This window comes from Talpa occidentalis, unplaced genomic scaffold, assembly GCF_014898055.3.
Source record: "Talpa occidentalis isolate TD23 unplaced genomic scaffold, MPIMG_talOcc4v2.1 talOcc4.18, whole genome shotgun sequence".
Classification (NCBI taxonomy): domain Eukaryota; kingdom Metazoa; phylum Chordata; class Mammalia; order Eulipotyphla; family Talpidae; genus Talpa; species Talpa occidentalis.
In genome coordinates, this window is record NW_023601851.1 from 18,171,428 (window position 1) to 18,198,660 (window position 27,233).

General features: G+C 45.3%; 1 protein-coding gene across 5 annotated transcripts; it reads right to left on the reverse strand.

The window, feature by feature from the left end:
* Positions 1-3,436: 3,436 nt before the first annotated feature.
* LOC119250742 (zinc finger protein 254-like) lies at positions 3,437-27,233 on the reverse strand. Of its 5 annotated transcripts, XM_054697728.1 has the most exons (11): positions 25,462-25,631; positions 22,864-22,990; positions 22,018-22,113; positions 16,609-16,644; positions 16,377-16,402; positions 12,638-12,710; positions 12,115-12,222; positions 10,652-10,731; positions 9,723-9,808; positions 9,350-9,441; positions 3,437-5,862 (listed from the first exon to the last, which is right to left on the reverse strand). In XM_054697728.1, the coding sequence occupies exons 1-11, from the start codon at positions 25,474-25,476 to the stop codon at positions 5,825-5,827; spliced, it is 777 nt and encodes a 258-aa protein (XP_054553703.1). In that variant the 5' UTR covers positions 25,477-25,631; the 3' UTR covers positions 3,437-5,824. The 5 variants fall into 5 exon arrangements, with proteins under 5 accessions (XP_054553703.1, XP_054553701.1, XP_037374269.2 ...); XM_054697726.1 differs by lacking the exons at positions 3,437-5,862; positions 9,350-9,441; positions 9,723-9,808; ... (3 more) ...; positions 16,377-16,402; positions 16,609-16,644 and adding exons at positions 17,400-20,001; positions 27,158-27,233 and having other exon boundaries at positions 25,462-25,605; XM_037518372.2 differs by lacking the exons at positions 3,437-5,862; positions 9,350-9,441; positions 9,723-9,808; ... (3 more) ...; positions 16,377-16,402; positions 16,609-16,644 and adding exons at positions 17,400-20,001; positions 27,158-27,233 and having other exon boundaries at positions 25,462-25,609.

The window sequence follows — 27,233 nt, forward strand, 5'->3', positions numbered from 1 at the left end:
GCCATGATGAAACATCATGAGACTTTCCAACAAACCCACACTGTTTTTCTTTAAAATAGGGACCTAAAAGTATACGACAATCCTGGGCATCCCTGGAGCACATCCACATGCGGTACAGGAAACACTGAGGGCAGATGAGGAAATCTAGAGGGATATTCTCCCCACCCAAGGACACCAGATTTCTGTAGGTCTCTAGCACCACGTCCCTGTACAATTTCAACTGCAGGCCCTCGTGCTCCTTGTGTGAGAATTTGATGGCCACATCTCTGAAGGTCAAGGGTTCCTGAAATCAATTACACAGTTACTACATGGCCACCAGCAGAACTCTAAATAGGGCACAAGGTGAAAAGAGAGTTGTGAGGGGCCCCATGGTGGCACAAGGGGTTAAGTCTCAGCACTATGAAGCTATGGACAAGTTTAAGGACAAGCTATGGACAAGTTTAAGCTATGGGCAAGCTTAAGGACAAGTTTGATCCCTGGCCAGGGAACTGACTCACATGGCGCAGCAGACCTCTCCTGTCTCGTCCGCTGCTCCCCTCAGCAGTTTATTTCGGTAGATCTGCCTGTTCTCCCAACTCTGTCTCTGGTGAATCCTCTCACCCTCAAGAACCCTCACCTTTGGCCCATACCTCACAAATTTATATATAAGTAAATAAAATAAATCTTTAAAATAAAGGGGGAGACCTGGTTCTGAGAAAGAATGCCCTTATGCAGTGACATCCATGTTTACACAGCAACAGTCTAATGCACGCACTGAGCCCAGAGGATCACATATGCCCACAAAACCACCGTGGACAGTGACATCAAATCTGACCCAGGGCACATATCTGTACAACAAGGAGGCAGGACAATTGGAAACTCATAGCAGAAACGGAGATGAAAGACTGAAAGGAAATTGTAGGTAATGATCAAATACTAAGCAAAGCAACAACAACAAAAATGATCATTTTTACAGATTTTTTTTTATTTATGCATACAACAACTGGGGTATAGGTCAGAGGTGCGGGAGGTAAGAGGAGTCACCAGAGAGACAAAGTGGAGCACAGAACAGGCAGACTGACCAAAGTACACTGCTGAGGGGAGTAGCGGATGAGACACAAGAGGTCTGCTGCGCAATGTGGGCAGCCTCCTGGCCTGCCAGGGATCAAACTCGTGCTGCAGAGGCTGCGGATAGCTTCACAGCGCTGTGCTTAGCCTTTGCCCCACCAGGGAGACCCCGTTCCCACAGCATTCATTAGAATCATGTATGAACCAGATATAATTCTCTGAGCTTTTAATATATTTATCTTTTATGTGACCATTTCCTCAAACACCCACGATATTACAGACCAGGGTTTTCCCTACAGATCTGAGGTAAAATGAATCAAAGAGGACCCTAAATGAATGAGCACAGCAGGTTTTATAGCCAACAAGAATGGTTTGGTTGAAAAAGGGAAAGACACAGGACATAGTATATAATGTTACGTTTCAATTAATAAAAATGGGACCATATACACACTACATGGATGAATGTAGTCTTGTCAACAAATTCAAGATTATTCAAATACTATGAAGGAATCCGAGCTGTGGGTGATACTGTGTGCATACTTCAAAACCACTATGTAGACATACAATGTGGAATCCATTAGAATAAAAGCTACTGTTTTTGAGTGTAATTTCTCAAAAAAAATGTTACATTATATAGGTTCAACTATTTTAAAATTTTACTACAATTCAATACATGGTAACATTTTTGGTTCATTTCTCTGGAAGTATAAACAAGCCATGAGAGAGAACGTGTGTGAAATGACTGGCATTTCCATTGACATTCACACCAAAAGGAATGAAATAACTGTGACTGTATCATTCAAGTGAAAGCAGGAGGTGAGGGACCTGAACCCTGAAAATTAAAAAAAAAACTCTATTAAAGGAAATAAAAGACACAGAGAAATACAAAGATGTCCCATCGTCCTAGGTGGGGAGAATTAACATCATAAATGTCTTTATTGTCTAGAGCAATTTACAAACTTATGCAATACCTACCAAATACCAAGGACGTTTTTTATAAGGAAATAGAACAATCCCCACATTTAAATGAACCCACAGAAGGTCCCAAATAGCAAAAAATCTTGGGAGAAAAGAAGAAAATGTAAGTAATCATATTTCCTGACATTATTTTACTGGAACAAAACCAGAATCGAAGAGCAATGGAAGGCAACTAAAAATCCAGAGAGCAAATGATATAAATATGAAGAGTTCAATCTTGGACAAAGGAGCTAAAATCATACAATTAAGACAAGACAGCCTCTTTAATAAATAATACTGGGATGGGCCCCCTGGTGCCATAGGGGTTAAGAGTCAGTGCTATCACGGCTATTCCAGGCCAGAGAGCTGACCCACATGTGGCACAGCCGACCTCACCTTTCCCTCTCACTGATTCCCTGAGCAGTGTATTTCAGTGGATCTACCTGTTCTGCTCCGTGTTTCTGGCAAATCTTCTCAAACCCTGAACATCTGGTCTACACCCCAGTTCTTCTATGCATAAATAAATAAATGCATATTTTAAAAAAAATGGTGCAGGGAAACATGAATAATGACTTACAAAAAATAAGAACCAAGACCCATTCAAAACTCCATACAGGGCCTCCCTGGTAGCACAACATATGAAGGTATCCATAGCCACTGCTGCATGAGTTCAATCCCCACGTAGTGAGCTACCCATATGGTGAAGCAGACCTCTCCTGACTCACCCGCTGTTCCCCTCACCAGTGTATTTCAGTCAGTATGCCTGTTCTGTTCCTCACTCTGTCCCTGGTTGTGATACATATTGAATCCTCTCACCCCCCACACATCCGGCCTGTACCCCAGATCTTGTATGCATAAATAAATAAATCTTTAAAAGAAAAACTCCATACAGAAAACTAATTCAAAATGGATTAAAAGTTTGGACATAAGAGCCCAAAGCATGAAGCACTGAAAGAAAATAAAAGGGTACACTACGGGACAGCTGCTGCAAAATGTACGAGGGAACACAACCCCAACACCAAGGGAAACAAAAGCAAGTTTCACAAGTGGGACAACACCAAATCTAAAAGCTTTTAGAACTCAAAAGAAACCAGCACAGAAACAGAAATGCATCCTATAGAATAGAACACATGCAACACATCTGGCAATGGGTTCATTCCAAAATTTGTAATGTTCCCACCCAGTGCGAAAAACCAACCAATGAGTCAATTGAAAAGGGCAAAGGAAATAAACACTTTGCTAAAGAGGAAATTCTAAGGTCCAACAGACATAGGAATGTTCACCTTAATTTATTGTAAGAGAAATGTCAAAACCACACTGAGATGCCACCTCAACACTTGAGAATGGTCCAAATAAAAAAGAGTGAAATGAACAACGCTGGAGAGGGTGCAGAGAAAAGGGAGCTCTCACCCATGGCTGGTGGCCATGAGAGTTGGACAGTGCCTACAGATAATGGGGCAGAGATTTCTTAAAGAAATAAAAATGGAAATTTCATATGTCAGCAATACTTCTACAAGTTATTTATCCAGGGCCTCCCTGGTGGCGCAGGGGTTAACATGCAACCTATGATGCAATCCGCAGCCACTGCAGCACGAGTTTGATTCCTGGCTGGCCAGGGAGCAACCCACATGGCGGGACAGACCTCTCCTGTCTTGCCTACTGCTCCCCTCAACAGTGTACTTCGGTCTGTATGTCTGTTCTGTTCCTCACTCCGTCTTTGGTGAATCCTCTCGCCCTCCTGTGCATCTGGACTGTACCCCAGTTCTTGAATAAATAAATAAATTTTAAAAAATAAATAAATAAAAATTTGAAAAAGAATGAATTAAATCTTTTGGAAAAAATCAATCGACTTTATTAAAACCTGCATTAGGTTCACATATAGTCTAAATATTTACATATCACTGTATGCTCCATATTGAAAATAAAAATGCAGGCATTTAAGAAGCATTCTTGTTCTTTTGAAGCCAGGATCCCTAAGTTGGTGGTCAACAGAGTCATTACTTAGCTACTGTGCATGCACAAATTCTATGCCCAGTACGGGACAGTCACCTGTTCTGTCATCATGTGTCTGTGAAGATTTCTTTTGGCAATGATATCAAATAATATTCATCTCTCTATTACTTCCATAAAGAAACATCACAATTTTAATAAACTGTGCATTTCCTCAAGGAGTCCATCGTGATATGATTTGACATTTTCCTCTGTCTGACTTCAATGGCAACATTAAGGCCCAGAACACTTCTTGGTGATTTAGATCAATGTTTTGAGTCAACCAGAAGCAGCGTGTCCATTCATATGTTCCTGATACATGGCACATTACTGTCCTAAATTTACCCTGCAAGTTAGATATAAACAAATCCATCAACTAGGACAGTCTCTCAGATGTTTGAGGCAGCAAAAAAAAAAAAAAAAAATCAAACACCTGACTTCACATACACAAGGGGACAAAGCCAGAGAATGAACTGATTTAGAGCAGAATTATATTCATCACCTCTTCATAATATCTCAAGCATGATTGACAAAAAGTACGTGGAATGTAATTATACTGGTCCCCAACACATCATCTTGGACATTTAAACGATACTAATACATACTTAGTGCTTTCATGTTGGTTTATGCTCCATAAAAATATCTGATTTAAATATCAGTGAAGTTTTTGAATTATTATTGTACTGCAATTTTTAAATGTATACTTAGAGTTGATTATTCTATGACAACTTAATTTTCCATATATTTATTTCTTCAAAGTATCATGCTAGCATGAAAATGGTGGTTGCAAAATATCTATTCGTACAAACCACTCATCACTTTACATTTGCAGGTTTCTCCCCAGTGTGCATTCTCAGATGTGCAGAGTGATTTGACTTCCGGTTAAACAGTTGGCCACATTCTTCACATTTTGAACATTTCACTCTTACATGAATTTGCCGATGTTGAGCAAGTTTTGCCTTCTGCTTAAAGGCTTTGCTGAATTCTTCACATTTATAAGCTTTTTCTTTCACATTTGTATGAATTCAGTGACGATGAGTAAAACTTGACTGCTGGTTAAAGGCTTTCCCAAATTCTTCACATCTGTATGTTTTCTCAGCATTATGAACCCTCTGGTGTTCAGAAAGGTGACACAGGTAGAGAAAGGCTTGACCACAGCATGGACATGTGTAAGCCTCTTCTCCAGTATGAATCCTTACATGTTTAGTGAGCTTGGATGCCAACAAAAGGCTTTACCACACTCTTCACATTTGTGCCATTTCTCTCTCTGATGTTGAGTGAGTCTTGAGCACCATTTGTTAGCATTGCCATATCCTTTACAGTTGCAGGGATTCTCCTGAAATGTGTGATGTTGGAGTAGTTTTGAGGACTCCTCAATATGATCCCAAGTAGATTTTTTTTTTTATCTTCCCATTCGCATCTCTGATGTTGAGTACTATTTGACTCAAAGTATACACCTGTCCCATATTCACAATGTACTGAATGATTATTGCATGATGGACTATGGGGCAGCCTACATGTTCTGTCTTCTCAGAGAATATGTATTATTAAAAATCTGATAGAGATCTCTGCTTACAGAAACACCCTTATCTATGCAAGGGACAGACATAAAATGCGGCTTGACCCAAGACATTTCACACACATGATCTCTTCTTGTGGGAAGAGTTGTATTCTGGGTCATTGTTCCAGCTTGGCTATCTTCATTGCAACAAATGTTCTGCCCTTCAATGGATCTTTGGCGTGTCTGGTCTTCCACTAATTGCAAATTCTCAAAGGCACAGATTCCATCTCCTCCCAGTTCCATATCTGGAAGCAAATCTTCTGTGCCTGACTATGGCATGAGGACTTGGATGTCATGAGAAGAGATGACTGGAAGAAAGCAAGTGACTATTTACCACATTTACAGCACTCAAGACAAAATACATTAAATGCATAGTCTATAAAAGTAACATCAAGTAAAGAACATAGGCATGATGTTAGAATAGGTAACACTATGACTTTGCTCTTCCTATAAAGCCAAAAGGATTCTAGACAGCAACACAAAAGTTTATGAAAAGGTACTGTCCTTAGGGAAAGGTAAATACAAAGAAAATATACAAAATTGCATGATACAGTCCTGTAGTAAAATTATTGATTCTTCTTGAGCATTTGGAAAAGCCACATCAAAAATACCCATGGAATTATGTTCTGGAATACACGATGTAGAGAGATGTTGTGATGGCAACAATGTTGGTGTAGGGTAGGAATGTTAAAGAGTTGAGTTTCATGTGTGCAATTGAAATTACATTCTTTTCAGTCTAAAAGGTTTCATAGCTTTTCAATATGGCACGTAATGTACATTATAACAATAAAGACACCAGGAGAACACATGGGAGGGAAATGAACATGGAGCATGATGTCCTGTGCACACAGGCTAGATGACAATACTGTACACAATAAATAGTATTATGAATCAATATACCTCACTAAGCATAAAAAATATGATGACATATTAGGCAAAAATCACCAGACAAAAAAGGAGAAAGGAATAAAAGCATGTCACACAAAGTCAAATAAACACAGAGATGCAATCGAGAAGAAATGAGGTATGAAAAAGGCTGATCATAAAGGAAACATTTTTAAATAACAATACCTGAGTCTCCCTTTCTGTAATTAGTTTGTTCATAAATAAAAAAATTCCACACTGAAATGACAATGTGTCTGAATGAATAAGAAAACGACACCAATACAATCTTATCCATATCACACCCACCAAAGATTTACGTGCACCATGAGGAATGGAAGATGGAACTATATGCTGGGAAAAGTGATAATCAAATATGGAGCTGTGTTGAACACACTAATATCAGAAGAATATAAACTGAGTCAAAACCATCACAGAATGTAAAGAAGATCACAACAATAGAAAATGACATATTTTGGGTAGTCATTAAAAATATTCCACATGCACTAACGTGAGGTCGCTGAATGTGTGCAGACCACACAGGCAGGACTGAATGCAGAAGAGGAAGACAATACAATTCCAGGAGAGGTTCCAGCCCCAACTGCGATTAGAAGGAAAATGATAATGTAAGTTCAAGAAGGTGAGTTGACCACTAGGGCCAAATTTAAATCTGAAAGCAAGATGCACTTCACATACACGATAGAGTAGAGACAGCTAAGCTATAAAAAAGGATGAACTCAGGCTATTTGCAACAACAGGATGGAACATAGCAGGAGCATAGCTAATGTAGAAAATCAGGAGAAAGACACTTGCTGGATCGCTTCACTCCAATTTCAAATCTGGAGAAAAAAAGAAAGGAACCAACAAACCAGAACAAACTCCAAAAATATGACTGCAGAATTGTGGGTATTACAGAGGGATAGAGAGTGGGTGTGGGTACAGAGGTGGGAGGTGTTCAAAGATCTATGGAGAAGGCCCACGAGTGCACTGGTGGTGAGTGTGGTGGTGACAGACCTCTGAGAAGATGAAACTCTATTCCCTAAATCAAATGTTACCTCGATTCAAAAATTAAAGAATATATTGAAAATATGGAGATGAAACAAATTTCCCAAAAACTGTGGACTCAGAAAACAATAAGATGTAAATTTCAAGCACTGACACACTAACAATAACACAGATTTCAGCCATTTAAATTAACTCCACAACTCAAGAAACTAGAAAAGGAGCAATCTAAACTTTAAATTTCCACAAAGAAGGACATTTCAAAATAAAGAAGAAATACATAAACGTAACATGATGGCAAAAATGTTTGGGCTTCTCTATGAACAGAAGTCTGGAATTTGAAAAAAACAATAAATTTAACAAAATAATAGTTCAATTCACTAGAAAGGAAAGGCAGAAGACCAAGAAAATCAGAAGTGAAACCCATAAAGATATTTCCTTAGTTTTTATGTCTCCTCGGCACAGGCTACAGTCATCTGTAGATGTTTTCAAAGGCATGTACTTCCCTTCATGGTAGGGAGAGACCTTTCTGTCAATTCTTATTTAAATGTTATATCACACGCTGCTCAGAATGACAGCATATGCAGCAAACTCTCCCTCATCTTTTGTCCAACTTTCTCCTGCTCATCGAAAGGAAAAAAGTTCTGCATCCAGCCTGTGGTCGTCACTGTGAAAGGCTTTCTGCACATCCTTCTGACATCAACACTCCTTGGCTGCTACTGGAGTCCCTGCAATACTTGGTACCTGTTTCTATGTAATTCATAGCAGCTCAAGTTTTTATCTAGGATTTAGTTGTACTGTATCATCCTTTCAATGATGCTTTTGCTTTCTTCCAGATGATTACCACAAGAAGGCGGAATTGCACAAATCAAACTCCTCCCAAGTTATGAGCCCCCAACCTGAAACTCTTGGTTCCATGGCTTTAGAAACCACAACCTTAGGTTTCCCCTCCCATGTCAGAACATCCCATCCCTCACTGAATGATTTCTGGTTCCTCCTCAGTTTCACAAAGGCTGACTGAAATCCACTGCTGAGGGGAGCAGCAGAAGAGACAGGAGAGGTCTGTCGTGCCATGTGTATAGCTCCCTGGCTGGTCGGGGATGGAACTCATGCTGCAGAGGCCACAGATAGCTTCACAGTGCTGTGCTTAATCCCTTGCACCACCAGGGAGGCCCACATTTTCCTTTCTCACAGCATATCACTTCAACAAAGCAAAGACCACTTCTGTGATTACTGTTCTTATCCCCACTCATAGATAATTTATTACTGTCAAAAACTTCCCATGAACATACTGAGTGAAAAAACAAATGTCTGGGGCCTCCCTGGTGGCACAGTGGTTGAGCGCTGGGTTGGGAAGCTGCCCGCAGCCTCTGCAGTGCTGGTTCGATCCAGGGCTGCTCCCAGGCCACCAGAGGAGGGTCCCACATGGCGAACAGACCTCTCCTGCTGCCCGCTGCTCCCCTCAGCAGTGTACTTCGGTCCTTCTGCCTGCTCTGCTCCCCGCTCTGGCTCTGAGAAATTCTCTCACCCTCCCGCGCTTCTGACTGTACCCAGTGCTTGTATAAATAAATAAATTAATCAATTAAAAAAATGCCTGAATAAGTACCTTAAAGAAAACTGTCCGTGAGAATAAACTAATAGAGAGAACACAGAAAATGTGACTGCTGCAGAATAATTTCCTGCAGTATCAGGGACTGCATACTGGTGAAGTCCAACATTGACAACCATTAAAAAAAGAGCAGGAGTAAATCTAGGAGAGAGTTTATGTGGAAAGTGAATAAAGAATCACTTCAATAAATGCAGATAAACCGTCCAAGGTTTGGACACTGGAAAAGTAGCACAGTGTGGCCAATATCACTGGCCACTCTCCCAGCATCCTGCTAGCCTCCTGCCAGGCAAGCACTGACTGACCTGAAAGTTTCTGGCTTGGGGCTTCCTCCACAGTCCATGGCTTTACTCCCTTCTCCAACCTGATGCTCTCCTCAGGATTGGTAACAAATGTCCTATGATGAGGAGCAGTGTTGGTTCAGTCAAGTTAAACTTCAGTTTTGAAGACTAACAAAAGCAGTGTTAAGAGCTGTGCAACGAAGGTCAACTAGAACTTTTCAGAAATTGGGCAAACACCCACAATCTAGTCTGTTTGCCATGTTCAACCTCACCACCACCCAATTTCACAAGAAAGACCACACTTAATCAGTGTAGAAAACAGCACTTGCACTCGTGTTACACTGGAGCTTCCTCACAGAGGGACACCAGGTGACTGCAGGTCTCCAGCATCACATACCGGTACAGGGTCCTCTGAGCATCATTCAGGTCTTCCCATTCCTGCCAGGGGAAGTTCACAGCCACATCCTCCAATGACACCATCTCCTGTGAGGGAACATTTCTCCTCATTTCAGGGCCGTCAGCCTGGGTCACACAGCAACAGTGTAAACACTCCTTCTTGTGCTCTTGTACAGGAGGCACCATCTTCCTACTCACACTGTGCTGTGAACAGAATTCTCAGGGGAAATAGTCTTACCTCTAGATTAACCCATTTGCTCCTAAAAGAACCACAATAGTTTACCATACAAATTTGGAAGTGTCCTTGAGTCTATGAATACAAGGATGAATAAAATCTTCTCCTTGAAGAGCTTATCACCTGGTTGGCAGGTAGAATAACACATACGTGGAATAACATGCTACGTAGTGGTGTGAAAAGCCTGCTGAATGCAGACACGGTACAAAAGAAGAAAAACCAACACTTTGTAGTGTTGGGTTACACATCACTGAAGACCCAAACGCTTAGCTCTTCCTTGTAAATCACACTGTCATGAGGATGAGACAACAGCAGATGTCATAGAGTGAGAAAATGAAAAACACTCGCCATGATAACTGAGCTGCAGAGAGCACGCTGCCAGGCAGAGTCCCCAGCAGGAAGGCAGGAGAGTCAGTGAAAGTATTCTGGAACTGAAGCCAGTCAGCTTTTATGAACTGTGGGACATGTGAGCTGAATTCACCAGAATAGAAGGATATGCGGGGTCTCCCTGGTGGTGCAAGGAGTGAAGCACCTCAGATCTGCCTTTTCTGCTCCCCACTCTGTCTCTGATGAGTCCTCTCACCCTCGCACCTCTGGCCTGTACCCACCTCTTATATTCATACATAAATAAAAATGAATCTTTTAAATAAATCAAGCTTGAAGGGGAGTTAGGTATTTGGGGGAAATATACTCACTGGGCAGCAGGCTGAGCCACACAGCAGGACTGGAGTGGACAGGCCCGACACAGGAAGGTGAGGGGCCAACGGCCTCCCCTCTTCACCAGGTGAGTATCATGGAGAATGAAAAAGACAGGGGGAGTTGATAGGTAAATTTCCATCTGGTAATTACCAAGAGGCTGAGCTGCCCCAGCACGTGCATTAATCGGATGCAGGGGTGTGAGCCTGTGTGGACCCTGGGGAGGACACTCGCGGCTCTACAGGCACTTCTGTGACAGGAGGATTACATTTACTGGGCGCTCCTGGGAGTCAGACGGAGGGGCTCCGACAGGCAGGTGGAGGTTGACCTTTTGTGAGACTCATTTCCACGAATAAGAGAACATCCCCGTGAGGAGGCATCCAGGTTCTCACGTTGGAAGAATTTGTCCAAATCTCTCCATCCCTTATCAGAGGGAGAGGCAGCCCCTTAGGACTGCACCACTCGCACCCTTGTAGCTGGGCTTCCCACTGCCCCCCAGGGCTGACCCCCATCCTCTGTCCTTTCTCTGGAGTTGAAGATGTCATTGCACAGGGGGCAGAGACCATGTTGGTGGGTCACTCAGTGTTCCTGGGTCTTCCCCAGGCGAGCGAGGAGGTGTCCACGTGTACTCAAGTGTATTTTCTACCACTGATGCCCTTTATTCCGGGAAGGTCTCCATGGAGAACCGCAGGGTAGATGAGATGATGTTTCCTCCCAGGATCCTGGCGCAGACCCAGAGGAGTATACAGAAGGGGAGACAGGAGGGGCTTCAGGACAAACCCAAAGGGAAGGGTTGACCCAGGTGGGGAGTCCTCAACACGTGCTGGGGAATCCAGGGCGAGGCCCCCCAATGAGCAGAGAGAAAAGGGACCTTAAAGGTATTACCCCAGGAGCGAGAGGAGGGAAAGCCGAGGGAGACAAGGAAAGGGAAGACGCGCGGCAGCAGCAGGTGGCAGTGTTGGGGCAGACCCAGAGGCACCCTGAGACCCCAGACCCTGCGCACCCTCCACTGGCACTGCCATCTGTTGCGTGCGGAGCAAACACCCCCTCACGTGAAAGCCCTGCTGTGGAAAACAACAGGGTTGGTGTGCAAGGGAGAGGAGAAAGGACAGGGTTAAACAGTTTCCAAGGAATCAAAGCCTCCCGGGCCTGCAGGGTCAGTCCCATAACCCCTACAGTGATGACCCCAGCTTTGGGCACCGCCTGCGGCATCCTCTCTGCAAGTCCCCCTCCAGGGGCTGTGGGGGAAGCGGACACACCTGACTTGCCCTCAGGCTACAGAATTTTCGGGGACTTGCTGTCGGGGTCTCCGCCATCTCGCATGTCTGTCCTGGAACGGACCTGCCCCAACAAGGGGCCTGAGCCACGAGGGGTCTCTGTCCCCCCCCCCCGGCCTCTTTCATTCCTGACCATGCTGCAGTGATCCCCGGACCCACTGCGGGGACATCCCTGGGGCAAACACCTGCCCAAGAGTGTGGCTTCTGCACGGGAGTCTCCAGCTGGCCAGGGATGTCCACGGGAAAGCGGAAGGGGAGACCCCAGCAGGTGGCACCTCCGTGCACCCCTCCACCTGCAAGGGAGAAGAATAGCCCCCCCACATGCCACTGTGGTCCTAGATTCAGTGCAGGACAGGCCCTGGAGAAAAAGCTGGGTCAAGAACACCGACTCCCACACCCCTGAAAGCAGGAGCTGAATCTCCCCTGCCCGGGGCTGCCCCAGGGAGAAGGGAAATCACAGGGGTCTGCAGGTCCGTCTCCCCTGATCGGAGCTGGCGCCCCCGACCTTCCCCGTTTGCTGTCCCCCCAGAGCCTTCCCTGCCCCAAGGGTGGCGCCCACTGTGGTCCAAGGACCCACCCGGAGTCTGCTTGTCTCTCCCTGGAGAAGAGATGTGTGTGGGGACGGGACACCTGACGCCCCCCACTATTCGAAATTCCTTCCCGGTTCGTGTGCATCACAGGGTTGGGTGGAGGCTCCTCTGCACTTACCCATCAATTTCTCTCCCACAGGATTTTCTTCTAATGCCGCTGGGAGCAGCACTTGGAGCCCCCGCGCCATCTTCTGGCCAAGACAGATAGTAGCTGTTTGAACAATGAGAGCGAAGGATTGACATTTTCCCAGTTAGCAGAAGTTACCGAACAGCTCTGAAGACCCATTGCTCCTCCCCACTGAACGAAGGTTTGCCCCGGTGGCCTGGCTGCTGCATGCAAGGTGGGTGAACTGCAGCGTGCCCTCAGCGAAGCGTCACCGGGCAGTGGGGCTCAAAGCGCAGACTGAATTTTCAGGGCATCCCTTCCTGCCCCCAGGGATCTGATGGAAACTGTTTTTGAGCCACAGATCTTGGAAACAGCGAGAAGGATGGGACCAAGGCCCACGTCGGAAAACGTCTTTAAAAATATTTTTATGGGGCCTCCCTGGTGGCGCAGGCAGTTGAGGGCCGCACCATGAAGTAATCCGCAGCCTCTGCAGCACGGGTTCAATCCCTGCAAGTCAGGGAGAACCTCACACGGTGCAGCAGACCTCTCCTGTCTTGTCCGCTGCTCCCCTCAGCAGTGTATTTCAGTCAATCTGCTGTTCTGTTCCCCACTCTCTCTGGTGGATCCTCTCAACCCCTGCATCTCTGGCCTATACCTCAGCTCTTGTATGCATAAATAAATATTTAAAAAATCATTTTATGGTGCCTCCCTGGTGGGGCAAGGGGTTGGGACACAGGCTATGGGGCTGTCCATGGCCACCGCAGCACAGGTTGGATCCCCGGCCAGGGAGATACCCAGGTGTACAGCAGACCTCTCCTGTCTCCCCGATGCTCCCCTCAGCAGTGTATTTCAGTCAGTCTGGCTGTTCTGCTCCCTGCTCTGTCTCCGTTGAATCCTCCCACCCTCCCAAGCATCTGGCCTGTACCCCAGTTCTTGTATAAAAATAAATAAATCTTTAAAGAATAAACAAATGGATAAATAAATAAATAAAAAGGTGGACTGCGGTCCACTCTAACTTGACTTTAAATCTCACCCAACTTTCCTGAGAGTCTGACTAGCCTCCCAGTGATCATGCTCACAACACTGTCCCTAACTAAACTAAGAAACTAGTAGTTTTCACTGGCCTTGCGACTCTGCACACACAGCAAGCCAACCCTCCCGCAGAGTTCCTGGCAATGTGCCTTACTCCAGCATTTCAGGGCTCCCCGGGTGGGTGTTGCCCTAACTAGGGACACACGGGATTTAGAACAGCTCCTCTGCTAGGAACAAATATCCCACCAACATTCTTTTTAGTCTAACAGCACTCTAAAAATGGGTTGCTTCCCTGGTGAAATGTACTCTCATGTCACAACCCCAAAACTTGCTAGCTATTTTACTACTGCTCGTCTTGTTACTAAGCCTACCACTCAGCGGCTGGCCGCAATGACTTTGCTACAGGGCAGGGAGAGGGGCAGCCCAGACCCCACAAACCTGTCTGCTCTAAACAGGTTCTGCCATCCTGCTTCCTTCCTTCCTCAGTCTCCTCTGCAGCTTCTTCTCTCCCTGCTCAGCTCCACCCTCCCTACGGTGGGGCAGGGAACCTGGAACCTCCCCCTTTCTGGGGACCCACCTTACAACTTCACCTGTGATCGAGGGCCCTTAGCCGCTGCTGTACTTCTCATTCTCCTCTTTAAATCTTAACATACACAATCTCCTACTCAAATTTGTTTCTTCTAACCTAGGGGGAGCGCCTCAAGTTTAAACTCCTCCTCCCAACAAATAGCTCACCCGTACAAGAGGATCAGCCTGTCCAGATGCCCCACCCTTGCACTCCAGATGCCCCCCCCCGCCTCCTCCCAGAACCACCAACAGACAGCTCAGGGACTAGTGTTAGGGAGACCATCTCCCAGGCCCTTGGAGGTAGGGCCAGCTCTACATCCCTCTCCAGCAGGAAGCAGCTATGGAAAATGAACCTCCTCCCTGCAACTCCCCAAAAGATTTTGGGCTGGATATGGTCATGGGGGGATGATGGAGGACAAGAATGGAAAGACTGGAAAGGATGTGCCCCAAGGCCAAAACCTGACTCACACAAGGAGGTGGGGGTTGAGGAAATGCACAAGACCCTTAACCCAGCTGTGGAGGACGGACCCTCAGGCGCCAGCACCTTGTCACGAGGCAGGAGAGGCGAGCAGGATCCGATGCTCTAGGGAGTGGGACACAGGCCTGAGGGGAAGGATGTGGAGACGGGGCTTACGCTGGAATCTCTGGTCCCTTTTCTAGCGCTGCCTGTTGCCCAACATCTGCAACAAGCAGCCGCTCCACGGAGGAGTGAGCCTCCCATGGAGAAAGGGACTGTGGCAGGGCAGGCTCCGCACAGGCCTGGGGCAACCGTCCCCCTGCCCGCCCGTGACCATGCAGGAGGCTCTTCTCACCAGCTCTCGCCTCTGCGGGGCCGCAGCCTCCTGGCTGGTGGCCTGTACCTGCCAGGACGTCTCCACTGATCTCCCTCAGCGGTGTCCGCTCTCCTCAAGGTCGCCCGCTTGCAACCGTGCAGGCCTCTCTAAGCAAATCTGTCCCCTTCCCTTTCCCTGAGAAACCAGCCCTTTAAACACAACTAATGTCTCCGTCTCGTGGAGAAGTGATCTGGGAAACTCCAGGGTGCTGCTTAAACAGGGTCTGGGGAAACATTTCCCAGAGTGAACCCCAGGACCTCGCACTCCAAAAACCCCATCACACCCACTCTATTCCCCCGAGGCCCACGGAAAAAAAACCGCAGTTCTGGAAGGACACTAGGAAAGATCTCTGGCGCCACCTAGTTCCCAGAACAAAATAACCACCTTCCTGATAGTGGGAAGCCAGGGATCCCAAAACCACCCTCAGGTGCTGAGAGGGGCTGGGCCGCGCCTACAGGGTAAGAAGGGATACCAGGCTGGAGCAAGACCCCATCCTGGAGCTGAGAGCCAGGTGCAGGAACCCGGGTGTGGATGCGCCCTAGCAGCGGGCACTGCACAGGGTGACAGCCAGCGTTTTGGACCTGACAGCCCTGGAACTGAGACCTAGAGTGAAGCATTCAGGGGCGGGATCCACACAGCTGCGGGCACAGCGCCAGGTGAACACGCGGCAGACACAGCACCCGGCTTGAACCACAGCCCCTGTGTTGAGGTGCCCCCCCCCTTTTCTCAGAGAACCACTGGGGAAAAGCACAGGTCAGCAAGTGCAGGTCTCTGGCGCCACCCGGTGACCAGAAAAAAGCCACGGACGAGCTGATTCCCTGCTGGAACTGAGTAAACACAGAGGGTGGGAACCTCAAGGGGCAGAGCCCAGCAACAGGGCATCAGCGCCCTGGTGGTGTTTTGGTTCGCGGTGCTGGACTCAGTCTTGTGAACAGATGTAAGCAGGTTGACTATGTGTTGAGGACTCTCCAGGCCAACTATATGGAACTTAAGCATCTGTGCACTTCTGCTATCTGCTGGGGGTGTGGGGGTGTCATACCTAAATCCAACTCCCCCAGATACCAAGGGATGACTATAAAGGTTCTGGGGGCTCAAAAGTCCTACATCGATTTTTCACTGCTCAGAATCAGCGCCCCAACCCCATGTTACTTAAGGGTCAGTCAACTGTAAAAGCAAAACCAATCATGAGAGCTGAAAATACATGTGGTTCTGCTGGCAGGACAATCACAGACGCTGCTACTACAACTGTAATTTGATGCCACCATTAAATAAAATGCTAAATTTCAGTTAGAATTAGGGAAAATCAAGATGCATTTTACCTCTTCCCTGATTCCATACTTCTGTCCTATTGAAGGATAAAGGGTTGAGTTCAGTGAACAGGGAGTGTTCAAGGTGGGGAATCTGAGCAGGTTGGAGACCAATTCCAGCTAGATGTCGTGTCAGGGATCTCAGCAGGAGAGGACCGCCTTGGTGAAGTTTTTCAGAGGGCTGAGGGGAAGTGGAGCCAGGTAGAAGTGAGGAAGACACAGACACCATCTCTCGTGCAAGTACCTCCTCCTGAGGGTCTCAGCAGGTCTTTTTTTATACCTTAAGGCCAGCAGTGAGATGACATCAGCATAAGCATCAAAGCAGAACATAGACAATCATTACATATTTTCTCATGAACATACAAAGACCCTCTTGATCTCATACTACAAAAGGACACATCCTTAATCTGATTAAGAAAATCTACAGGAACAATGACTCCCTTAGGTACTCTTTTTCTAACGTAATCCATTGTCTAAGACAGTACAATGTTCAGTAACAATCAATCACCCTGTCAAGCCTTCCTAATTTCTGAGTGGACATGAAAGTCCATTGTTATGCTGTATTACTAAAATCAACCCATTCCCTGGTACTCAATTCCTCTAGCCCATTATCAATTACTTCAAAGTGATCTAAAGGAACTCATCAATACTCTTCAGTTCTACAAAAATCTAACTTCTGGGCCTCCCCGGTGGCACAGCGGTTGAGCACTGGGTTGTGAAGCTGCCTGCAGCCACTGCAGCGCCGGTTCGATCCCAGGCTGCTCCCGGGCCACCAGAGGAGGGTCTCAAATGTCACGCAGATCTCTCCTGCCGCCCGCTGCTCCCCTCAGCAGTGTACCTCGGTCCTTCTGCCTGCTCTGCTCCCCGCTCTGGCTCTGGTGATTTCTCTCACCCTCCCGCGCTTCTGACTGTACCCAGTGCATGTATAAACAAACAAAAACAAATAAATAAAAAAAAACATGCTTCTTTAAAAAAACTCAATGAGCATTATTAATATATATATATATTTATATATATATAAAGTTCACATATAGTCTAAATAAGACATTTAGATAGCATTGTATGCTATTTCATAAAAGTCAGGATTCAGGTATGTAAGAAGCATTCTGGACCTTCTGATACCAGAATCCCGTAGTGTCAAACACAGAGCCTCTTTAATTAGCTAATGTGAATGGATGAGAATTCCATGCCCTTTTGTGAAAGTCACCTGCTCGTTCATCATGTGCCTGTGAAGATTTCTTTTGGCAACAACATCAAATAATATTCATGATCTCTATTACTACTCTGAAGAGACATCAGGACTTTAATAAACTGTCAATGTATTCCCTAAGGACAAAAGGATGAAACGATTTGAACTTCAGCATGTTTCTCTAATTTCTATGCCAATTGGGTGATTTACATCAATCTTTTGAGTCAACCAAACAGCATATCCATTCACATTTTCTTCATACATGATATATGACACCACCTTAAATTTGCAGGAGCAAGTCAGATGTGAGCAAATCCATCCATTAGAGAAGGATCCCTTAGATGTTTGAGGCAGCAACAATCAAACACATGATGTGACATACATGAGTAAGTCATAGAATGAAGTAATTTAGGCGTGAATTACATTCATCATGTCTATTCATATCTCAAGTATGGCTGATGAAAAAGGACATAGAAAATAACTATACATGACCCAAACCATTGTCTTCAAGTTTTATTTATGTTTTTTAAAGATGTATTTTTATGCATACAAGAACTGGGGTATAGGCCAGAGGTGAGGGGCGTGAGAGGATTCACAAAAGACAGAGTGGGGAACAGAACAGGCAGATCCACTGAAATACACTGCTGAGGGGAACAGCAGGCAAAACAGGAGAGGTCTGCTGCTCCATGTCGGTCAGCTCCCTGGACAGGGATCAAACTTGTGCTGCAGTGGCTGCCAACAGCTTCACAAAGCTGCAACTTAACCCCTTGCACCACCAGGGAGGCCTCCTGAACTTTTAAATTATGCTAATATTTAGTGTTTTAATCTTGGTTTATGCTCCATGACCATATTCTCATTTTAGGTTATGTCTGGCCAAGTGGAATTAACTTACTACTGCACTGCAATGTCTCAATATGCATCTAATTTTCATTATAAATTACTTTCTCCTATTTTTTGCTTCTTTAAAGTTTCCAGTATGAAAATATGGTGGTTTCATAATATATATTTGGACAATCCATTGGTCACTTTCATTTACGGGTTCTCTCACTAGGCACTCTGATGTTTAGGATGATTTGACTTCTGGATAATCACTGCCACTTCTGGTGAAACGTCTGGACTTCTGGTTAAAGAGACTACAGTAAAAAAAAATGACCTTTGAATTTTAACATTACTCTAATGTGAATTTTGTGATGTAGAATAAGACTTGACTTCCAGTTAAAGGCTTTGCCACAGTCTTCACATTTGTAGTTTCTTCCCAGTGTGAATTCTATGATGTTGACTAAGATATGACTGTTTTTTTAAAGACTCTGCCACATTCCTAACAGTTCTAAGGTTTCTCTACAGTATGAATTCTGTGATGTCGATTAAGATGTGACTTCTGGTTAAAGACTTTGCCACATACTTTACATTTGTAAGGTTTCTGCCCAGTATGAATTCTTTGATGTTGAATAAGTTTTAAATTATAAATAAAGGCTTTTCCACATTCATTACATTTGTAAGGCTTTTCCCCAGTATGAAGTTTGTAATGTTTAGAAAGATTTGACACCCAGTTAAAGGCTTTGCCACATTCTTCACATTTGTAAGGTTTCAGGCCAGTATGAATTCTCTGATGCTGACTAAGACTTGACTTCACCTTAAAGGCTTTCTTACATTCTTCACATTTGTAAGGTTTCTCACCATTATGAACTCTCTGATGTTGGGAAAGGCGACACAAATATAGAAAGGCTTTACCACAGTCTGGACACATGTAAGGCTTTTCTCTAGTATGACTTCTTAGAGGTCGCGTCAACTGTGAATTCCAATAAAAGCCTTTACCATGCTCTCCACATTTACGCCGTTTCTTTCTCTGATGTTCATTAAGGCTTGAGCAGCATGTGTTATCTTTGCCATAATCTTTACAATTGTAAGGTTTCTCACCAATTGTCTGATATTGGAGAAGGTTTGAGGACTCCTCAATAGGATCCTGTGTAGATTTTTCATCTTCCTTTCTAATTCTCTGATGTTGAGAATGATTTGACACAAAGTTTAAACCTACCCCATGGTGACAATGTTTTGAATAATCATTTCCATTATGGACTAGGGGACTTCCCGTATGTTCCAATATTCCTCTCTGAGAACGTGTATTGGTAAAAATGCCACATGGATCTTTGCTAACAGATACATATTTATCTATACATGCAACACACATAAAATGGAGTTTTACCCAACATGGTTTACACACTGGATCAGTTTTTGCAGGAGAAATTTTACTAAGGATAATTGTCACTGCTCGGCCATCTTCATCGCAACAACTGTTGTGCCCTTCACATGCCTCTTGACATGTCTGATCTTTCAATAATTCTAAATTCTCAAAGGTGTCGATTCCATCTCCTCCCAGTCCCACATTTAGGAATAAATCTTCTGTGCCTGACTGTGGTATGCAGTCCTGGTCGTCTTGAGAAGACATGGCTGGGAGACAGCAAGGAATAATTACTGCACTCACAGCACTCAAGACAAAATAAAATATTTTAACTATTTTATACACAAAATTAATACCAAATAAAGACCCCCGGCCTGATGTTAGACAGGTAACATGAGCACTAGACAGCAACACACATGCTTATAAAAGGTGATGTCCTCAGGGAAAGGTAAATGCATAGCAAACAGAGAAAAAGGTATGATATAATCCTATAGCAAAAATACTGTTTCTGCTTGAGAACTTAGAAATGTTAAACAGTTGGGTTTTGGTATGCAGTTGAATGTAATTGTTTTCAGTTTAGATAAGGCTGAGTAACTTTTCAACATGGTATATAATCCCCATGTGACAAAAAAGATACCAGTAAAATACATGGAAAAGGAAATGGAAACAGAGAATGATGTCATATGTAACAGGTTGGGTGACAATGCTTTTTACAATGTTTGTAAATAAGATTACAAACCAGTATACCTCAATTAGCATATGAAGTGAGAGCAACTGGAGGGAAATCACCCACAAGAAAGGAAGAGAAGAATAATACAGAGCTGTACTAGGGAGGAAATGAGGTATAAAATAGCTGAGAACACAGGAATCATTTTTTAATAAAGTTAATGCCTTCCTTTCAGAAATACTTTGTGTGTAAATTAATTAAAAGTCCACATGAAAATGACAAATATGTCTGAAGGAATTAAAAATAAGACCAATTCAATCTTACCTATATGAAACTCAACACAGACATCAGCACACCATGTAGAACGTAAGGTTGGAACTAGATTCTATGAAAACTGATCCATGGAGTCACGTTGATCACACTAATATCAGAATTATATGATCTGAGTTTAAAGCCTCACAGGATGAAAAGAATGCCCCAAGAACATAACAGAAAACTACATGTATTGGGAAGCACTGTAATATAACACATGCACTAACATGAGGACCTGAATGTGTGCAGCACACAAAGACAGAACTGAATGCAGAAGAGGAAAACATAAGATCAAGGAGGGGTTCAAGCCCCAATTGCAACTGGAAGGAAAATAATGGTATAAAATCAGGAACCGGAGTTGACAAACAGGGGTGAAAAATAATTCTAAAGAAAGGTGTGGTATATACACAGGGTGGAATACTACTGAAAAAGGATACATCTGGCCATTTGCAACGACAAGGATGGAATATTGTGGGAGAATGATGCTCAGTGAAATGAATCAGAAGGGGAAAGACTTACTGGATGAATTCTCTCCTGTTTGGAATATGGAGAAACAAAGCAAAGAAACTGAAAATACAAACCAAAATGAACTCGAGAATTAAGACTGCAGAAGTGAGGGTACTGAAGAGGTAGGGGCACTGGCTGTGGGTACAAAAGTGGGAGTGGATTCAAAGATCTATGGTGAGGCCCATAAGTGCAGTGGTGGTGGGTGTGGTGGTGACAAACATTTGAGGTGATGAGAATCTATTCTCGAATCACATAGAGCAAGGTAAACTCGTGTTTCCTAGATTCTAAATAACTAAGAAATACTGAGACACTGAAAGGAAGCTAACTTCCAAAACATGTGGGATTCAGAAAATAACACTAAGAAGTAAATTTAAAGCATTAAACAATTACACTATCAATAAGAGGGATCTCACCTGAGCAACATAACTTCACACCTCCAGGAATTAGAAAAAGAATAATTTAAGCTCCATATTAGCAGAAAGGAGGACATTTAAAATGAAATAAAAAATACATAGATGTAACATCATGGCCAAAAAGCAGGTGCTTCTCCATGAAAGGAAGTCTGGATTTTGAAAGATCAACAAAACGGACAAAACCTAAGTTCAATTCAGTAAGAAGGAAAGGCAGAGGACTCGGTGTCCGAGAGGAGACGCCCCCAGGGAAAGTAAGACTAAGACTCCAGGACAAAATAGGAGCATGTCTGCAATCCCTGAAACAGAGCTTCCTAGACATATTTAGGATGCTTTCCTGTACCACTGAACCTGCCAGCTGCGGCCTCTGCCAGATTCATTCCACCTACCTGGGAGGAGGACGGGATTTGCACTTCTCTTCACATCCCAGGGCTCCACCTTTTGCTCCAACAAGACGACCAGGTCAGGCTTACACATAGCAAGACCTGTTTATTAGGACAGGTGATATGAGATGGCCTGCAGGTTTTCAAATTACCAATACAGGATTGTGCTCAGTAGAGCGGAGAATACAGAAGGTTCTAGAAAAGGATCACTGCAAATACTTTTTCTGACACCACCTTTACCAGAAATCATTTAAATTTTCAAATCCTGGGGCCTCCCTGGAGGTGCAAGGGGTTAAGGAGCATCCTGTGAAGCTGTCCGTGGCCTCTGTAGCGAGATTTCAATCCCTGGCTGGCCAGGGAGTGGCCTACATGGCGAGGTGGACGTTTCCTGACTCGACCACTGCTCCCCTCAGCAGTGTGCTTCGGTTGATCTGTTTGTTCTGTACCCGGCTCTGTCTCTGGTGAGTCATTTCACCCCTCACACCTCTGGCCTGAACCCCAGCTCTTGTATGCATAAATAAATAAATCTTTAAAGAAATAAATTTTCAATCCTGAGAACCATTTCCAGACATCTGAGTCATAGGAATGTGCAATAACACACTGATTTTAGCTTGTAATAAGGAACTGATTTTCTTGAATGAGCACTAATAGAGCAGGCTGCAGATCACCTAAGAGAGAAGTTTAAGTCATGATCAAACAGCATGAGACTTTCTTTCCAACAAACTCACACTGTTTTTCTGAAAATCAGGGATGTAAACATAGCCTACAAATCTGGACATCCCAGGAGCATACACACATAGCACAGGAAACGGTGAGGGCAGATGAGGAAATCTGGAGGGATATTCTCCTCACCCAAGGACGCCAGGTTCCTGTAGGTCTCTAACATCACGTCTCGGTAAAATTCCCACTGTGCCGGGTCCAGGTAGTCCTGCTCCTCCTGCGAGAATTCTACGGCCACATCTCTGAAGGTCAAGGGTTCCTGAAATCAAAATATACAGTTACCATGTGGCCAACAGCGGAGCTCTGAATAGGGTATGAGGTGAAAAGAGAGTTTTAAGAGTATCCTCATGGTGGCACAAAGGGTTAAGTCTCAGCACTATGAAGCTACGACAACTACCAAAGGATGAGTTGGATCCCTGACCAGGGATCTGACTCACATGGCGCAGCAGACCTCTCCTGTCTCCCTGCTGCTCCCCTCAGCAGTGTATTTCAATAGATCTGCCTGTTCTGCTCCCCACTCTGCCTCTGGTGAATCATCTCATCCCCCACCCAATGCCCTGACCTCTGGTTTACATATAAATAAGTAAAATAAATCTTAAAAAAAGGGAGACCTGGTTCTAAGAGAGAAGAATGCCCTTATGAGACCCATGTTTACACATTAACAGTCTAATGCACCCACTGAGACCAGAAGATCACATATACCCACAGAACCACCATGGACGCTATAATTTCAGTGATGTCAAATCTGACCCAGGGCACACATTTGTACAGCAGGGAGGCAGGACAATTGGAAAATTCATAGTAGACTGACCTGAAAGACTGGAAGGAAATTGTAAATAATGATCAAATACTAAGCAGAACAACAAGAAAACAATCATATTTGAACCCTTGGTGTCCATTATATATGTTGAACTATGTTACCACTTTTTACAATTGAATACATGATAAAATTTGTTTATTTCTCTGAAAGTATAAACAAGTTATGAAGAGAATGTGTGTGAAAAGACTGGCATTTCCATTGATATTCACACCAAAAAGAATGAAATAGCTGTGATTATTTCATTCAAGTTAAAGAAGGAGGGGCCTCTCTAGTGGCACAAGGGGTTAAGAGGCAGCACTATGAAGCTATCTGCAGCCACTGCAGCATGAGTTCGATCCCCGGCCAGGGAGGTGACCCAAATGGCGCAGCAGACCTCTCCTGTCTCGCCCGCTGCTCCCCTCAGCAGTGTATTTCAGTCAGTCTGCCTGTTCTGCTCCCTACTCTGTCTCTGGTGAATCCTCTCACACAACCCCTTCTGCCATACCCCTGGCCTGCAGCCCAGCTCTTGTATACATAAATAAATAAATCTTAAAAAAAAAAGTTAAAGGAGGTGAAGGACCTGAACACTGAAAATTATAAAACTCTAGTAAAGGAAACAAAAGATAAGAAGAAATAGAAAGATGTCCTGTGCTCCTAGGTGGGAAGAATTAACATCATAAATGGTTTATTGTCCAGAGCTATTTACAGAGCTAATACCTATCCACATACCAAGGAGGTTTTTTGTAAGAAAAGAGAACAATCACTGCATTTATGTGAACCCACAGAAGGTCCCAAATAGCAAAAAAAAAATCTTGAGAGAAAAAGTGAAATGTAACGATCACACTTCCTGACTTCAAAATATATTAAATGGCAATGGTAATGACAACATTATTTTACTGGAACAAAACCAGAACTCAGAGCAATGGAAGGCAATTAAAAACCCAGAAAGCAAATAATATAAATACGAAGAGTTCATCTTGGACAAAGGAGCTAAAATCATACAATTTAGACAAGACAGCCTATTTAATAAATAATACTGGGATGGGGACCCCTGGCGGCAAAGGGGTTAAGAGTCAGTGCTATATATACAGCATGGCCATTCCAGGCCAGAGAGCTGACTCACATGTGGCACAGCAAACCTCACCTGTCTCCCTCACTGCTTCCCTCAGCAGTGCATTGCAGTGGATCTATGTGTTCTGCTCCTTAATTTCTTTCTGGTGGACCCTCTCAAGCCCGGAACATCTGGTCTACACCCCAGTTCTTCCATGCATAAATATATCTTCCTAAAAAATGGTTTCAGGAAACATGTATAGTGACTTGCAAAACTAAGAAGCAAGACCCATTCAAAACTCCATACAGAAAACTAATTCCAAATGGCTGAAACGTTTGGACATAAGAGCCCAAAGCATGAAGTACTGAAAGCAAATAAGGGGTACACTATAGGACAGCTGCTACAAAATGCATTAGGGAACACAACCCCAACACCAAGGGAAAGAAAAGCAAAATTCAACATGTGGGACAACACCAAACCTAAAAGCTTTTGGAACTCAAAAGAAACCAGCATAGAAACAGAAAGGCACCCTATAGAATATAAAAAATAATTGCATGTCACACATCTGACAAGGAGTTCATTCCAAAATTTATAATGTATCCGGGCCTCCCTTGTGGCGCAAGGGGTTAAGACACAATGCTAGGAGGCTATTCCCAGTCACTGCAGCATGAGTTTGAGCCATTAGAGCAGTACAGTCCCTGCAGATAACGGTGCAGAGATTTCTTAAAGAAATAAAAATAGAAATTCCATATGATCAGCAATACTTCTATTAAGTTATTTACCCCAACGTGAAAACTCATTACAAGATTCATCTATACATAAGAGCAGAGCAGCACTGTTCCCAACTGCCCAGCTAAGCTAAAGAAAACAAATCACTCACCAGAGATTTATCCATTGTCCACTGCTCTCAAAGATGCCAGAGGACTCTGGAGGCGGCGCTGGGAGAGGTGATGGAATCCTGCAGGAAAGGACTGAGGCAGCTGGTCCCGGGTCCTGGAGTCTCCTGTCCAGAGCGCTCCACACACTGCCTGGGAGAGACCAGAGTCACTGCACGTGACAGCTGTGCTTACACTCTGAGAAGGAGCAGGAAAGGACCCACTAGTCCATTATTAATACTATTTGGGTTTACAATTTACCGTAAGTTAATAAAAACTGATGATTCCTAAGACTGACTAGTAGTCCATGTGAAGAACTAAACAAAAGTTTCAAAGATGATTAATCACTTAAAAAGGGCTTTCCCTGGTGGCCCAGGGGGTGGAGCCCAGCGCTGTGAAACCGTCCGCAGTATCTGCAACACGGGTTTGATCCCCGACGGCCAACCCGGGAGAATCCCACATCTCGCAGCAGAAATCGCTTGTCTCGCCCACTGCTGCCCTCTGCAGTGTATTTCAGTCAGTCGGCCTGTTCTGCTCCCCGCTCTGTCTCTGGTGGATCCTCTCACCCTTCTGTGCATCTGGCCTGTACCCAGGTTCTTGTACACATGAATAAATAAATCTTAAAAAAAAATCACTTAAGGGCCTCCCCGGTGGTGCAGCGGTTGAGCACTGGGTTGCGAAGCTGCCCGCAGCCTCTGCAGTGCCGGTTCGATCCCGGGCTGCTCCCCAGCCACCAGAGGAGGGTCCCACATGGTGCACAGACCTCTCCTGCCGCCCGCTGCTCCCCTCAGCAGTGTACTTCGTCAGTCTGCCTGTTCTGTTCCCAGCTCTGTCTCTGGTGAATCCTCTCACCCTCCCGCGCTTCTGACTGTACCCAGTGCTTGTATGTATAAGCAAACAAATAAATAAATAAATCTTAAAAAAAAATTTAGAAAATGAATTAAAAAAAATTGGACACAATTTCAAAGGAAATGATGCACCTTATGCACTTCTTTGGCAGGACGGACACTCCCAGGAATGGTTCCGAGAGCCCGGCTTCATGTCCTCGTACACCCCGGTGACCATGCCCTGGATGTGCCTGGGGTGTCCCCCCAAGGGAAAGAGGGCGCACACGCACAGGAGGAAAGGTACTTTTCCAGGGGTCTGGCCTCCGGGACACCGTCCTCCTGGGGAGACCCGGGGTCACGGGCAGGCACGCGGCGGGGCGGCGGCCACGATAAACGGGCACAAAGGACGGGAAACTCTTACCCCCCAGGCCGGTCAGGGCCGGGACCTCCGCAGCCCGCGTGTCCTCGGGCCACGCCGCGAGGGACGCGAGACCCCGGAACGCAGCCCCATCCGCGTCCGGAGGGAAACGGCGCGCGTTCTCCAGGGTGAGCTCGGGGTCTCCGGGAGAAAACGCTCGGGGACCCGCGGAAGCCACACCCGGGGCGGGCGCACGTGGCGGGGGTTCCGCAGCCCACGACAGCCGTCCCAGGGCGTCACAGCGCACGGAACTCCCGGAAACGCGGAGGGGCGGCCGTCGGGGGGCTCGCCCGTGTCCAGGGCGGGGACCCCGCTCCCCTCGCCCCCAGCCTCGCCCCCGCGGACCCTCCTGGCGCCTGTTCCGGGCCACGGGCCCCCCTCACCCGCCTCAGGCCTCCCCCGGCGACTCCCCGCCGCGCCCGCCCCCCGCTCCCGCACGCGGGCCCTCAGCCTCACCCCAAGCCCAGCCTCGGCGACAAGGCCGCTCGCAACCCGCGGCGGGGGAGCAGCGACCGCGGAGGCCCCGGGCCCC

What these genes read in the sequence shown, in the direction of transcription:
- LOC119250742 (XM_054697726.1), bottom strand. An exon ending in CAGGAACCTGGCGTCCTTGG is followed by an intron (nt 22,114 to 22,863) that starts GTGAGGAGAATA and finishes CCTAATAAACAG; the next exon opens with GTCTTGCTATGTGTAAGCCT. An exon ending in AAATCCCGTCCTCCTCCCAG is followed by an intron (nt 20,002 to 22,017) that starts GTAGGTGGAATG and finishes GCTGTCTCCCAG; the next exon opens with CCATGTCTTCTCAAGACGAC.